Source organism: Cyprinus carpio, chromosome A23, assembly GCF_018340385.1.
Source record: "Cyprinus carpio isolate SPL01 chromosome A23, ASM1834038v1, whole genome shotgun sequence".
NCBI classification, from domain to species: Eukaryota; Metazoa; Chordata; class Actinopteri; order Cypriniformes; family Cyprinidae; genus Cyprinus; species Cyprinus carpio.
In genome coordinates this window covers 5,137,853-5,154,360 of record NC_056594.1, presented here as the reverse complement: position 1 = coordinate 5,154,360, position 16,508 = coordinate 5,137,853, and the positions used below count along the sequence as shown (strand labels likewise).

The 16,508-nt window shown below is 38.8% G+C and overlaps 1 protein-coding gene across 1 annotated transcript; it reads left to right on the top strand.

The window, feature by feature from the left end:
* The first annotated feature begins 1,063 nt into the window (after nucleotides 1–1,063).
* LOC109076302 (pre-mRNA-processing factor 6) lies at nucleotides 1,064–15,984 on the top strand. The gene is made up of 21 exons (XM_042712728.1): nucleotides 1,064–1,311; nucleotides 2,224–2,386; nucleotides 2,606–2,724; nucleotides 2,802–2,880; nucleotides 3,422–3,598; nucleotides 3,761–3,901; nucleotides 3,987–4,081; nucleotides 4,161–4,317; nucleotides 6,154–6,316; nucleotides 9,034–9,152; nucleotides 9,259–9,477; nucleotides 9,777–9,899; nucleotides 11,016–11,137; nucleotides 11,439–11,577; nucleotides 12,433–12,552; nucleotides 13,478–13,654; nucleotides 13,858–13,991; nucleotides 14,809–14,900; nucleotides 14,987–15,101; nucleotides 15,256–15,382; nucleotides 15,556–15,984. Exons 1-21 carry the CDS (start codon nucleotides 1,121–1,123, stop codon nucleotides 15,706–15,708), a joined length of 2,925 nt encoding a protein of 974 aa, XP_042568662.1. The 5' UTR covers nucleotides 1,064–1,120; the 3' UTR covers nucleotides 15,709–15,984.
* The last annotated feature ends 524 nt before the right edge of the window (nucleotides 15,985–16,508 follow it).

Sequence of the window (16,508 nt, the reverse complement as noted above, 5' to 3'; positions counted from 1 at the left end):
TCAATGTACAAGACACTCACCGATAATGGATTCTTGAAGCTCCATTTAAAACTCCATTAAAAACCATAAAAATGCATTAAAAGTCTTTTTACTAGTTCACAAAGTTTTAACATCAAAATTTAAGATTTTTACTTTAAACTCTGCAGGACACCGGCCCTCCAGGACCAAGTTTGGTGACTCCTGCTTTTATGCATCACTACAGTCAACAAACAAAATTGCAGGTTTCAAAACAACCCCCTTCTCTCACATTGTTCAGGATAAGAGAAAGTCCCGCCCCACACTCACACCATTGGTTGAGCCAGTGCCACTCCATTGGTCAGTAATGGAGCCAGAGTTTTTTTCACTTTTTAGTGGAATTAGACTTCTTAAAGTTTACTTTTAATTGTCTCGGCATATTGAGCTGAATCTCAAAATATTTTAGAACTAAAATACAAAAGTTTTACCTTCAAGTGCTGTTCTGTACTTAGGTATCCTTAGACCACAAAGGAATCAAGCCTCTGCTGCCCTCTGTAGATGAAACTCACATTGATGAAGTATACTGATATCAAATGACCCACAGCTTTATGAATAGCCTCTGTATCATTTTAGCCCAAAATATCTATTTTCTGTTAAAATAACTAATTCAATCAAAAATCCTAAGGGAAGTGTAATTGAATTACATCATAAATTAAAACCAAAAGGATCTTAGTGGCATCAAACAATACTTATCAAATTCAACAAATCTAACAATATACATTTCATTTTATCTTGTTGGACTCTTACATGATTCCTATTCCTATGAATCGTTTTCAAAAGTGTTTATTTGATTCTATAAAATCGGCTACACATGCTTTTCGACAGGCTACAAGGGAAGATTTAGGTCTAACAACCTACATAATATTTTAAGTGGGTTTTTTATTTTATTTTTGCGTCTCATATCAGCTTACAGCAGAAAGAAAAAAAATGTAATCAACAACAAAAGCACATAGAGCAGGTGAATTTAGGTCAGCCTTCTTCACGCCGCCCGTGCTGTGAGGGCGCTATAGTGGCACTGCCGTTTTTTTAAAAAGCAGACTTTTATGTCACAGGAAGCGTGACTGTTGTTGTACCGGAAGTGAAGCGTGTTGTCGGCAGCGCAACGATGGCGAGCGCTACAGCAAAGCAACCCGCGAAAACTGCAGGCAAAGCCGCGTCCGGAGGGAGCGGAGGGGCCGCTGGTGGAGCTCCGGCGATGCCGCTCGCGTCTCCGCTCATGGGCGGCTTGAATAAGAAGAAGAAGCCGTTCCTCGGCATGTCTGCGCCGCTGGGTTACGTGCCCGGTCTGGGCAGAGGGTGAGAGACCAAAACACACCGTAATCACGCGCTGCACGAATGCGTTATTAATTATAACAACACTGCTGACTCTTAGACGTTGTGCTGTTTCGCTGATGTGTTATAAGATGTTGTTTACACTAAATTTACATGTTATGCATTTAGCAGACGCTCTTACCCAAAGCGACTTTTAGTGCATTCAGGCTATACATACATACATACATACATATATATATATATATATATATATATATATATATATATATATATATGCCAATTATGTGCAGTCAATCATGCCAATTGTTCTCTGGGAATCGAACCCACAACCTTTTACGCTGCTAACGCATTGCTCTACCACTGAGCCACAAGAACATACTAATTGAAAAAAGTCTCTTATGGTCACCAAGGCTGCATTTATTTGATCTAAAAAAAAAATACAGTAAAAAAATAACATTGTCAAACTATTTTTACAATTTTAAAAAACCCACTTTTAATGCTTTCCAAAATGTAATTTATTACTGTGATACAAAGCTGAATTTTCAGCAGCCATTAATTCAGTGTCCAGTTCAAAATGAAAGTCTTTTCAAAAATAATAATAAAAACTATTCCTTGAGCATCAAAGCAGTATATCAGAGTGATTTCTGGCGTAATGATGCTGAAAATACAGCAGTGCATCAAAGAAATACATTATATTTTAAAGTATATTAAAATAGAAACTCATTCTTTTAAATCAATGGAAACGATATTTTATAATATCACTATTTTTTCTGTATTTTTGGTCAAATAATTGCAGCCTTGATGAAAGGAAGAGACTTCTTTAAAACAGATCCCAAACTTTTGAACAGCGCTGTATTCCCAATCTTTCGAGCGGCAGTGTTACATGTTGTCATGTTTTGCGTTACGTGCTGAGTTGTGATGTGTTGTGCTCCTCAGCGCTACGGGTTTCACCACGCGATCTGATATCGGTCCCGCTCGTGATGCCAATGACCCCGTGGACGATCGGCACGCACCCCCTGGGAAGAGGACGGTGGGCGATCAGATGAAGAAAAACCAGGAAGAAGATGAGGAGGATCTGAATGACACGAACTATGATGAGGTGTTTATCATGAGGAGGGGCGTGTCCACCTGAGACATATGTGATTGCATGCAAAAAATGCAACAGAATATACAAAATTGTGTTTAATATATATATATGAGGATCGTTTGAGATCACATTCTGACTGTGAAAGGAAAAGCAATTAATTTTTATTTACCTTTATTAGTTAAAACCTAGTATTGTACTGTAATCTTGAATCCCTTGCTCCGTGTCCTCTAGTTCAACGGCTACGCAGGCTCTCTGTTCTCCAGTGGGCCGTATGAGAAGGACGATGAGGAGGCGGACGCCATCTACGCCGCACTGGATAAGCGCATGGATGAGAGACGCAAAGAAAGAAGGTGATCTTTCTTCTCTCCTCTGCACTTGTGTGCTGTTATGTAGTGTCTGTTTGTTTATTATGTTGATGTATCCGCAGGGAGCTGCGAGAGAAAGAGGAGATAGAGAAATATCGTATGGAGCGGCCCAAAATTCAGCAACAGTTCTCAGACCTGAAGGTGTGTGTGTAACTTAGTGGTCTGAATTATGATTTGTTTGTCAAAATGATTTCATAGCTACTTTGTCCTACTAGGCATGGGCTGATTACCGGTCTCAAAACCACTAATGTTTTCTGTTAAATCGTTCCTGCGGTATGAGCTGTTTTTCATGCCTTTCCACAAAAATATGAAGCAGCACAACTGTTTTCAGCATTGATGATAATAAGAAATGTTTCTTGAGCATCAAATCAGCAAATTAAAATAATTTCTGAAGGATCATGTTACACTGAAGACTGGAGTAATGATACTGAAAATTCAGCTTTGGCTCACAGAAATAAATTACATGTTAAAATAAATTCAAATAGAAACCAGTTTAACAAGTAAATTTTAATACTTTTACACAATATTACAGTTTTTACTGCATTTTTGATCAAATGCGTGTAGCCTCGTTGAGCAGAAGATTAACTTCTTTAAAAAACACTTTAAAAACATACGAACCCCAAACTTTTGAACGGTAGTGTGATGTCAACAATAACCCCATTGCATTATTTCTGCCTTCCAGAGGAAGCTGGCTGAGGTCACAGAAGATGAATGGCTGAGTATTCCTGAGGTTGGTGATGCCAGGAACAAACGTCAGAGGAATCCCCGTCATGAGAAGCTCACACCTGTGCCGGACAGCTTCTTTGCCAAGCACCTCCAGACTGGAGAAAACCACACCTCTGTTGACCCACTGCAGGGGGTGAGTAACATCCCGTCACCTTTAACATGCGCATCATCGTCTTTAAGAAATTCAAATATAATCAGAGCGCAACGCATTGCTTTGCAGGATCCAGTGCACTTGAAGATTTCATTGCAAAATAGGAAACAATGTAATTTCTAATTGACCTGTTTCCTTTTTCAGCAATTTGCTGGGCTAGCGACACCCTTCCCAGGGGGCTTGAACACACCCTACCCAGGAGGCATGACGCCTGAAGCTGGAGAGCTGGACATGAGGAAGATCGGACAGGCCAGGAACACTCTGATGGACATGAGGCTCAGTCAGGTGATGCACCACGGCATTTAATTGCAAACTGCATTATTTTGAAGAACGCAAGACGTTTTTACAGAGTCTTTGTTGGTGTCTCCAGGTGTCTGACTCTGTGAGCGGACAGACAGTAGTTGATCCTAAAGGATATCTCACCGATCTCAACTCCATGATCCCCACACATGGAGGAGACATCAGGTGCCGAGTGTTTTACCCTCATGAGCTTTATATCTGGGCTGTCTGTGCTGCATTCTAATGTGATTCTGTGTGTGTGCAGTGATATTAAGAAGGCCCGTCTCCTCTTGAAGTCAGTGAGAGAAACAAACCCTCATCACCCACCCGCCTGGATCGCTTCTGCTCGTCTGGAGGAGGTGACCGGGAAGCTGCAGGTGGCCAGAAACCTGATCATGAAAGGCACCGAGATGTGTCCCAAGGTGAGGCACAAAAAGAGGGAGGAAATGCTCATGTGTAACTAAATTAAGGTCCCTATATATTAAGGGAAATACATGTTGACATGTGCAGCACATTTATAGCAAGCAGCTGTACAGCATTAAACATGAGGGAAAAACTGTCAGTTCAATTAGATTTACAACTTCAGGTTCTAATATAAAGCAGCACGTCAGTGTGTTCATGCTTTCACTCGCGTCTGACCTTGAAGGTCTGACCAGAGAAATGAACCAGTGATGATTTACATGTCAAAGAAGGCGGAGCCCCAGAGCCACACCTACCTCTTACATCATCATCATCATCATCATAGACCAGTGGGAGTCTGAAGGTGTTTACCAGCCAGAGCTTAATTTTCTAGAACGTTCCCTTTGGCTTGAAATGGATCCTGAGCAAACTTAGTTTTTAAATGGGACTCTGATAATAAAATGTTTCAAATGTAGGATATGACCCCCTCAAAGAGATGTTTCACCCAAAAATGACTGACTTTCTTCTGTGGAACATATTTATTTTGAAGATGTCTTGAAGAGAGCAAACTGTTTAATATTGACTTATATTGACAGAAACAGACATTTCTCGTCTTTTTCATAGAGGATAGAAAGTCATACAGGTTTGAAATGTGACATAAGGGTGTGAAAATGATGACAGAATTGTATGTTTGGTTGAACTGTCCATTTAATGTAAAGGGGAATAGCTCGAGTCTCTGTCCAGTAGGGGGCAGCGTGTGTGAAGTTGTACAGCTTTAGGAATGTTGCTAGTGTTGACAGGTTGTTACAGCAATACATTTATGACCTGCAAAAATCCCGCTTGGAAAATATTGTTCAAGAACAACATAAAAAAGTCATGGTGAGTGAATTAAGCCTGGTTTATGTCAGCTGTGCCAGTAAGTTTCTCTACTAGTGCTGAGTTTGTACTGGAAATGAAAACAGCGTCAGGCTCTTTTGCTCTCAGTGTGCGCACAGCTGCATTAAGTGTTGGGAAATTCCTTCAGAGTTCAGCAGATCTGGCTGTGTCTCAAAGCCTAGTGAGCTGCCCACTTAGACAGAATGTTTGGGCGTGATCGGTCATCAAACACGCCTGTGGTGAACAAAAATGTTGTCTTGGCAGCTGATTCTATAAATCATTTAACATTAATTTTTAATAATTCACCAGCCAAATGTCAATTATTCCTTTTATACATGTGAACTATTGAGCAGGGCGCCACATTAAAATACATGAGAAAGCAAAAATGGTTCACCATAACTTAAAATCTGGTCAACACTCAGCCATCAGCCAGGCCTCGTTTGCAAGCTGTAATGACTAACTCATGGAAAGTTCTTTTTAAGTTGGTCAAAAGATTCACCAAACAGCCTCATTGACTGGGGATTTGAGTGTTTCATGTACTTTCAGTTTGAAGTGATATTAAAATGAATGAATTATTTAACTTGGTAGCAATTTTATTAAATGTTATTGGCAACTGTTGATCATATAAGGTCCAAAACATGAGATTTTCCAAACAGTCAGAAATATTCAGTATATATATATATATATATATATATATATATATATATATATATATATATATATGTATGTATATACATATGTATACATATGTATAAACTGTTTAACATATAAGAAAATATTTTTTGTAACTTCATGAACAACCATCTTTATTAATCGATTCTGAAACTAAATTCTTTTTTGGCTTCCTTGTCTTTGTTTTTCTAAAGCCCCGCTGAAGATGTTATCTGTTCTGAGTAATTTTGTCTTAAGATAGTGTTTGTATTCTCTTCATAGAGCGAGGGGGGGTGTGTGTGTGTGATCTGTGCTGTGTGTTGTCTGTCCAGAGTGAGGATGTTTGGCTAGAAGCCGCCCGGCTGCAGCCTGGAGACACGGCGAAGGCAGTGGTTGCCCAGGCAGTGCGGCACCTCCCTCAGTCTGTGCGCATCTATATCAGAGCCGCGGAGCTAGAGACGGACATCAGGGCCAAGAAACGAGTGCTCAGGAAAGGTCAGTGTCTCTTTTCTTTTAGTCCTCTTTATGTTTCTCTTTCCACGGTCACCTGCTTTTTTCTGCCTGCATACCTGTGTGACAGAGACAGATGAATTGTTAGTTATGTATGAATACTCTATCAGTCTCGGCTTGTTAAAACGTCCTGTGTCTCCCCCTTATAATAATGCATCTCTTTAAAGAGGCTGCCGGTTCTACTTCATCAGTGTCTTCATCTTGATTAGCTTGTTAACTCTATAAAGAAATGTGGGGTTAGTAAAATAATCAGTTTGTTGGTAAAAATCTGGTGCAATGTCATTTTAGTACCAGTTTATAATTCATGATGTGATTTGCATACAGTGTTTGCACAGCAGTGGTTTTTGCGCTTTCTGGAGAAAGTCTGAGTGCATTTAAGATCTCGGTGTTGTTTCTATTGAAATGGTGTAAATCTGAAGAGTGAATGTGTACCTGAAGGGAACTGAGTTTTTATGGCATTTTCTTTTCATCTTACTGCTATATGATGCCTAATAGTAGATTTATAAGTGCAGCGCTGCTTTGTGTGCAGGAGTAACTGTGGTAAACCGCTGTATTTCTGCTTGTCCATAAGCGCCACCTAGTGTGAGAGAGTGAATTAGTATTTTCATTAAGCCCGTCTGCAGTTTTTATTCAGACCAATTATACATATCATGCATAATCATTTATTAGTCCGAAATTTGAGGTTTATCATTTTATACAACAATTTGAACTTATTTGAAAAATAGTAGATTTTACAGTCATTTTACAGTTCAGCATGTTACTCTAGTCTTAGGTGTTGTTTTAAAACAGCGTTGCTTTTTGTGTTTCACTGTGTAAACATGCACTAGGACTAGATGGATGTCTTTTATTACTATTCATTCATTTAATTTTATCCTTAATAAGTGCACCTGCAGGGCTCTATAATAAGGACTGCCTGATGGCCCAGGGCCAGCGTGAAAGACGTTTGGGACAGTAGATGGAATTGTCACTTGCCTGATCAGGGCACTGCAGTGTCGTCACAACATTTGCATGTGTTTTTAAGACTTGTTAATTAAAAAAATCAAGCAATTAAAAAGTATTTAGGCTTGAAAGACAACTCCTTTCAGTACCCGTCGACGCTGTGTTCTGTGTGAACAGCGCGTGCACAAAAATACATACAAAAAATCCTGGCAAATAACTTTGTAGCTTAAACAATGATTAATCTAGATTGAATTTATACACTGGAGTACAGATTGTTCACTGTTACACTGTTCTGTGCTTGCACACAAACTGCACTGCAGTCATTTTCCCAATGGCCATTTGTGTGGAAATATTAGGTTATAATTATACTTAGTCTGTAAACGGCCTTTAACAGAGGCCAGAGATGCTGAAGACGGACACAAAGAGGAGCAAATATTGTAGCAGGCAGAACAAGATCACTGTTCACGATGCATAAAATATTGGAAGAAAATCCAAACATTGAATTTAATATGAATGTGTTTCTGAAGGGAACGGAAATGACTGTTTTCAGAAATGGCGTTTTCTTTAAATTTTGTGTTCATATGATGCATCTAAATTAGTGTTAATTCACGCAGTGCTGCTGTGTTTACAGCGGTAACCAAGGAAACGCTGTATCACTGTTCCATAAGCTCTGCTGTGTTTACAGCGGTAACCAAGGAAACGCTGTATCACTGTTCCATAAGCTCTGCTGTGTTTACAGCAGTAACCAAGGAAACGCTGTATCACTGTTCCGTAAGCGCCGCCTGTTGTCAGAGAGTGAATCTGCATCTCATTCAGCCCACCTGCTGTTTCTGTTTTATACAGATGTTTTATGTAGCATAATTTCACAAAGCTAAAGTCAGGTTATTCTGTTTTTGCTTCAGTTTTTGAAATTATACAGTCTAATATAAATCAAACATTGCACTTTTTTTTTTTTTTTTTCAATTCATGATTAAAATGCAGTGGTTGCCTCTAATTTCAAATGAAAAATGTGCAACACAGAGTGAAGAATATGCAAATGTTATTTTATGTGATTTTCAGTTTCTGTACCTGAACATCTACAAACTTAAAAACCTAAAGCATCATTTCATTTCTATTTTTGTGCTATAGGTCTATATTTAATTGTGCTATTACTTGTAATTTGTTTATTTGTTCTTATTTACTGGCTGTCACTTGTCTTTAATAATGTTTAAACTTTATATTTAAGTTTATTTTTGGCTAGTGATTTTTTTTTTTTCTTCTGTGGTATCAAAATTGAAATAGAGATTGTAAAATTTAATTGGTATCTAATATATTGGTGTCATATAAGCTTATTTATTAGAATACAAGAAAACAGATTAAAAACAATGATAACAGCAACTATTTTTTTTTTGTAGTAGGGCCAGTGAAAATGTTGGCAGGGCAATTAAAAATTTGAACCAGTAGAAAAAAAGCCTTAGTGTTGATCCCTGACCTATAATTTTTATTATTTCTATTTCTTAGGGGGAGGAGTGGGGAGATTAAACTGATTTGGTAAAATCTTTTTTTTTTTTTTTTGTCCATCAAATCAAAATTCGTGTTGTGAAATCAAATTGCGGGGGGGAAAAAAACGCTAAAAGAGAAGGGTTACTATTTAAGGTTATTATTTTGTGAAATTATTTTGTATAATTATAAACGAGCAATGTGATGCTTGCTACTTTTTGTTTAATCATCAATTACTCTTGCCTGTATACTGCATTTTTTCCAATATCTACATGTCTTTACAGCTCTGGAGAATGTGTCGAAGTCAGTGCGTTTGTGGAAGATAGCTGTTGAGCTGGAGGAGCCAGAGGACGCAAGGATCATGTTGAGTAGAGCAGTCGAGTGCTGTCCTACCAGTGTTGAGGTACACACACACACACACACACACACAAACACAGTCTTCATCAGCCAGAACCCATAAACCTCTTTCCGGCCCATAAATCAGACAGTGTTGTGCTTGTCTTCCGTAGCTCTGGCTGGCTCTGGCCCGATTAGAAACCTATGAGAATGCCCGTCGTGTTCTGAACAAGGCCCGTGAAAACATTCCCACTGACCGCCATATCTGGATCACAGCTGCCAAGCTGGAGGAGGCCAACGGAAACACACAGATGGTGGAGAAGATCATCGACAGAGCCATCACCTCCCTCAGGGCCAACGGCGTGGAGATCAACCGCGAACAGTGGATTCAGGTCTAACATCTCGATGTTTAAGTTTAAGAGCTCTGATGGCTCCGTGTCATGCTTTACTAAGTACCTGTTTTTAAATGGTTTAAATTTTCTTTTTTTAAATTCAAGTTATTAGCAGAAGAAAAAAATTTAAAACAGTCGAAAACTACATATATGCAAAGACAGAGATTCCAGTCAGGACAGGATTAGGTTTCTCAGTTAAGCTGCATTGCCAGAGATATATATATATATATATATATATATATATGAGAGAGCAAGTGTTATATCAGAATGTGTTAATACAAAGCTGGTGTCTGTCTCAGGATGCAGAGGAGTGTGATAAGGCTGGCAGCGTGGCCACATGTCAGGCTGTGATCAGAGCTGTGATTGGGATTGGCATTGAAGAGGAGGACTGCAAACACACATGGATGGAGGACGCAGACAGTGTAAACATCCTCTCACCTTTACACACACACATTCTGCTTTCATTCAGCACCACGTGATTGTTTATTACAGACATTTCTGGTCCTTTATTCATGAAAATAACAAGTTATAGTAGAAGATTTAAAGGGGTAGTTTTACCAAAAATGAAAATGCATGAATTTCTTTCTTCTGTGAAACACACACGCATAAAAAAAGTATTTTGAAGAATATTGGGAAGCAAACAGTTTCTGGTAGCCATTGACTTCCATAGTATTTTTTTTTTCTTTCATACAATGGAAGTCAATGGCTACCAGCAACTGTTTGCTTCCCAACATTCTTCAAAATATCATATTTTGTGTTCAGCAGAAGAAAGAAACTCATACAGGTTTGGAACAACATGAGGGTGAGTAAGTGATGACAGCATTTTCATTTTTGGGTGAACTATCCCTTTAATGTCTTATCTTTTTACCATTAGTTTGACTATATAACACAGATCTATATTATAGTCAGATTCCGGAAGTAAAAACTACTATTCTTTTTTTTTTCATAGGGATTTTTAGCAATAACTTATAAACCTTTAAAGACAGATGTACTGTGAGCTATGAGGCTGTATATTATTTTGTGTAAGTTGTTCATTTACATTATTTCTTAACAAATCATATCTAAAATCTGAATTTGTGGTGAAAACTACATTACCCTTGTAGTTTTAAAAACACTGCAGTGACCCCCCTGTTTATATTTGCATATTTTGCAATAAACTTAAAATATATTGTTTCTATTAATATAATCAACAACCTTAAATCAATAGTTTTCATTTCTCCTTTGTGTTTTATTTGCCAACATCTCAAAACGGTTCATGGGACTGCAGTTTGTTTACCTCATTAAAGCCATTCTTTGTCTGATTGTCAGATACTTTATTTAGCTTCAGTGCAAAGTTTGTAATGTTGTGATTCACCTAGTAGCTGGTTGGTTTGGTTCATGGCTTATTAATCTTTAAAGAAAGCATCTTCTTTTTTTCTTTTTTTTTCATTAATGGGAAAGAAAATACTTCCTGAACCAGTGCTGCTGAAAAAGTAGGGGAGCCCTAATGCACTCTATTACCATGAAATGTGATGCTGATTGTTTGTGTTTTGTTGTAGTGTGTGGCTCATGGAGCTCTGGAGTGTGCGCGGGCCATCTACGCTCATGCGCTCCAGGTCTTCCCCAGCAAGAAGAGCGTCTGGCTGAGAGCCGCTTACTTTGAGAAGAACCACGGTACACGGTGAGAAATACTCACTGACTGTCTAGACACGGCTGAACAGAATTTAAATCAGCATTCTTTGGCTCTGTCAAAGTGTTCACAGACAATTTATGGAGGCCTTTCTGAAACCACTTTCTTTAAGAGGCACCTTCATTTAGACACTGATATATAATCTAATCCCTTGATTATATTCCACAGCTATTGACATTACTTTAATCTCTCTCTCTCTCTCTCTCTCTCTGTCTCTCTCTCTCTCTCTCTCTCTCTCTCTCTCTCTCTCTCCCTCTCTCTCTCTCTCTCTCTCTCTCTCTCTCTCTCTCAGAGAGTCGTTGGAGGCTCTGTTACAGAGGGCTGTAGCTCACTGTCCAAAGGCTGAGGTGTTATGGCTAATGGGTGCTAAATCAAAATGGTTGGCGGGAGACGTACCTGCAGCCAGAAGTATCCTGGCTTTGGCTTTCCAGGTGAGTGCTTCTTCCCATCAGCTCTTCAGGCCCCATGACTACACTATTAGTGGCAAGCATCATTATTGATAACACCATAACATTGTAATGGTGAAGCAACAGCACTTCTTTGTACTAGATATTTACAAAAGTAATTCACAAAAGACCTGTAAAGCATAGTGGTGGGTAGTGGTAGGTGTTATATCTAACTCACTCTCTTTTATTTTATTTTATTTTAAATGCACTTTTAATAGACAATAAACAGATCTATTCTTGTTCAAATGTTTAGAGTTGGTATGATTTCAAAAAGATGTTTTTGAAAGAAGTCTCTTTTGCTTATCAAGGCTGCATTTATTTGATCAGAATTCTGTAAATGCAGTAAAATTGCGAAATATTTTTGTGGAAACCATACATATATTCAGGATATATTCACATTTATTTAATGGATAGAATGTTCAAAAGAACAGTATTTATTTGAAATATTTTGTAACAATATAAAAGCTTTTACTGTCACTTTTTAAAATTGTAATGCATCATTACTGAATGAAAGTTAATTTAAAGTATATGTAGATAAATAGATACTATTTAAATTCATTTTGAGTCCCTCACACTCATTTTGGAAGGCATGACAAAACAACTGTAGATTCATCGTTGGCCTAGTCATAACATGACATAACTGAAAGAACACCAAACATGCAAGAATTGTATGCAAAACTTCAAATTAAAGAAGCAGAACAATAACAAAAAAAGATCAATCTAAACTGCATATCCGTGCTCATTTCCTGAAACAAATCAGCTTTTACCGTATCTAAGTGTTCACTGGGACGATGGCCAGTAAAACCTCATCCCGCCTCTCTGTTTTTCTCTTTGTGTTAGGCTAACCCCAACAGCGAGGAGATCTGGCTGGCTGCCGTGAAGCTGGAATCAGAGAATAACGAGTACGAGAGAGCGCGCAGGCTGCTGGCCAAGGCCCGTAGCAGCGCCCCCACCGCCAGGGTGAGCGGCCCAATGTTCAGACCACCCCCTGTTTGTTGTTTTTTCCTGCTTGAACCGCTGACCCGGCTTACCCCAAAGCATCTGACACAGTTTTTCACATAACTACAGTTTTAATAAAATGCTTAATTTAGTAATTCATGGCTAATATTTAGCCCCAAAAAAGGTTATTATAGTATAATTGAGATGCTATTACATTTTTAAAAACATACTGTATATTTTTAAGTGTTTAATTAATAATTTATTAAAGAAATTTCTTAATATTTTAAAAAATATCTTTAGAGTTAATTTTTTGAAGTCTGTATCATTTTATTCATGTTTACTTCAGTTTTAGTTCTTTTAATATAACAAGCACCTGCCTGCACCAAAAATTGACTGCAAAAACAGTTTTATGAACATTTATGGATTAAAGGTGATGAATTTTACACAGTATTGTTTTTACAAAATGTTGTGACAGAATTGTGGCCAGGGATTATGTAAGTGGATGGTAACCTCCTCACAGCAGATGCGCTTGCTCTTTGCCCTATAAAGAAACGTGGGATTTTTGGGAGTAAGTGGTGCAGATGGAAGGTGTTAGAATGGCCTCTTGCCTGGGCTTGTTTAGCTCTTGGCTCCAGGAAAGAGTGTCAGCATCTAGACAAATATGACAGGATCAAATGTACCTCAAGCACTTGGCAGGATTCCTCATAAGTGGTAATGTTATCCAAAAAAAAAAAATACACAATTACGTTTTTTCTGAATCTATGGAAACTAGCCATGTGAGCTTCATCAGGGAAATCTCCCTGGCTGTTTCATTGCACTTATAAAGGACACCTTTATGCATTTCACACATTCTTAATAATCATGTTCAAGATATCAGAGGCTTTAAAGGCTGTTAAACGCATTATATGAGTTAAAAACATAACAGTTTTCTGTGTGCCGCTCGCAGGTGTTAATGAAGTCGGTGAGGCTGGAGTGGGTGCTGGGGAATATTGACGCAGCACATGAGCTTTGTACCGAGGCCCTGAAGCACTATGAGGATTTCCCCAAGCTTTGGATGATGAGAGGACAGATCGAGGAGCAGTCAGAGAACATCGATAAAGCACGAGAGGCCTACAACCAGGGAGTACGTTTATGAGGCTCTAGAGAAGATGCCTTATTATAATTGAACACTTTAGTGTGGATAGATTGTTGGTTGAATTTCTTTTTGTGGAAAATACAGAACCTCATTCTGTATGATATTGGGAGCAAACATTTTTCAGTGGGAATGCGTGACATGTGGCCACTGTAGTGTTCCTCTAATGGCTTCTCTCTGCCGTGTCCGTTCAGCTGAAGAAGTGCCCTCATTCCATGTCATTGTGGCTGCTCCTGTCTCGGCTGGAAGAGAGAGTCGGGCAGCTCACGCGCGCTCGAGCCATCTTAGAGAAAGCTCGCCTCAAGAATCCACAAACCCCTGAGATTTGGTAAGAAACCATGCCAAATGCTGCTGTTACCAACCGAAACAAAAGATATTTCATTTTAATATGTTTTATTATACACTCAACAGCTAACTGAAATTGGTACTAAAATTACTAACTGCAATAAAATAAAGCTACATAGTAAAAAAGCTAATATAAATAACAAAAGCATTTAACAATACTGAAACCTAAATTTAAATTCAAATTGAAAATATAAAACTAAAAGCTAAATCAAAATATGAATAAATACTATAATAGTATATAAAATCTAGAATAACACTCTGCTAGAATGTGACTAAATGGTACTTTTTTAATGTTTCTTCATGACAAAGTTACTATGACAGTGGCTTAGCTAATGAATATTAATCAGGTTGTGTTGACGTTGCCACAGTATATCCCAGAAACATTCAGACACATAACCTAATTAATATTCATGAGCAAGGCATTTTCCATTTGAAGGCTTCCTAGCAACTAATTAGTAATAACTGGCATTTTAGCAAATCACTTAAGCTGGGTTTAAGTGTAGAGGTTTCTAGTAGTGCTCCCGGAGGTCTTCAGGATCATTAGAAACTTGTTTTAGTGCTAAACTCTTCTGGGAAGTGGCCCTACATCAGCATGCTACTTAATATTCATGATCCAGCCCTCTTCACAGTAGCACGTGTCTGATTGGCAGCTCAGCATGAATTTGGTTCTAGCAGAAAAATGCCAGAACTACTTTGCATTTAAGGCTACATGCAATTACAGAAAATGTCTTAATCATTTTCATGTCATGACAGAATCTCACCAAAATAACACGTCATTTAAATCTCAATTCCTGTGGCAGGCTGGAGTCTGTCCGACTTGAATACAGAGCGGGATTGAAAAACATCTCCAACACACTCATGGCCAAAGCCCTTCAGGAGTGTCCTAACTCTGGTAAGCCACACTTTCATCAACCCTGAACGGATCCGTCAGGAGCCCCTGCACATTTTCACACCTCAACACTCACTTCCTCCTGTCAGGCATCCTGTGGGCTGAAGCCGTGTTCCTGGAGGCCAGACCTCAGCGCAAGACCAAGAGTGTTGACGCTCTGAAGAAGTGTGAACATGATCCTCATGTACTTCTGGCAGTTGCCAAGTAAGTCACCTGACCGGGCTCTTGACAAACTTATCCCTGCTTTAAATTCCACTTGACCCACCCACATTCCTCTTCCCTTTTTATTCCTTGTTTGGCAAGAACAGACTGAACTTTAGTTACATTTATACCATATCTGTGTTTGTGTATCCTGCAGACTGTTTTGGAGCGAGAGGAAGATAACGAAGGCTCGAGAGTGGTTCCTGCGGACGGTAAAGATCGAACCAGACTTGGGCGACGCCTGGGCGTTCTTCTACAAGTTTGAGCTTCAGCACGGCACAGAAGTAAGACGTTTTATCCTCAGATCTTGTGATAAGTTAACTAGTTTAGGCACAGACACCAGAGGGCATTTCTAATGAAGTCTCATTCTTTCGTGAAACACAAAAGGAGATGTTTTGAAGGATGTTTTCCATCCTTGGTGAATGTGCTCTTCCTCTGGTGTTGTTCTGTCCCTCAGGAGCAACAGCAGGAGGTGAAGAAGCGCTGTGAGAACGCCGAGCCGCGGCACGGTGAGCTGTGGTGCGCTGAATCCAAACACGTTCTCAACTGGCAGAAGAACATCGGAGAGATCCTGGTCCTCGTGGCTTCAAAGATCAAAAACACCTTCTGAACTGTGGGACTAATAGCGGAATCACAAATCGTTTTTTTTTTTTTTTTAAGGCTATTTTCCTCGTTTCGTGTGTTTGCCCCTTTGGAACAGTGATGATTCAGGGCTGTTTTCATTACACATGCTGTTATGTTCAGGGTGGACTAAAGTCTAGTCACACACAGAAATATGAGTCAATTTTGGACATTAATTGCCAGAATGATCTCTTACTCTGCTTCTCATTATGCTGATGTGTAAATGTGCTGCTTATCAGAAATAAATGAAGTCCAGTCTGTTTCAGATGTCAGTGCTCGTGTGATCATTACAGTGCTGGTGATTTTGGTATTTCTCAGTCATCCTAGTTTTATGTTGGCTTGATAAATCTTAAGTGCTATTATTGTGCTAAGTTTTTTTTCTTTCTCTCTAACTCCTTTCTAACTGCAAATTCTCCTTCAGCCTGTTTAGCTGGTTTCTTAAGAAATACAGAGCCCCTCATATGACATGCAAAGAAAAAAAAAAAGAAAAAAACATGATGTTCTGACCATAAATTAAAAGGGAAAAAATTACACAATTTATTACACAATTGATCAGATTTAGAGAAATGTAGCATTACATCACTTGTTCACCAATGGATCCTCTGCAGTGAATGGGTGCCGTCAGAATGAGAGTCCAAACAGCTGATAAAAACACCACAATAATCCACACCACTCCAGTCCATCAGTTAATGTCTTCTGAAGACGAAAGAAAAACAAATTCAACAAGAGGTTCTGACTTTAAACCATCGATCTGGCCAAAATATGGGTCCATAATAATGCTTCCTTCAG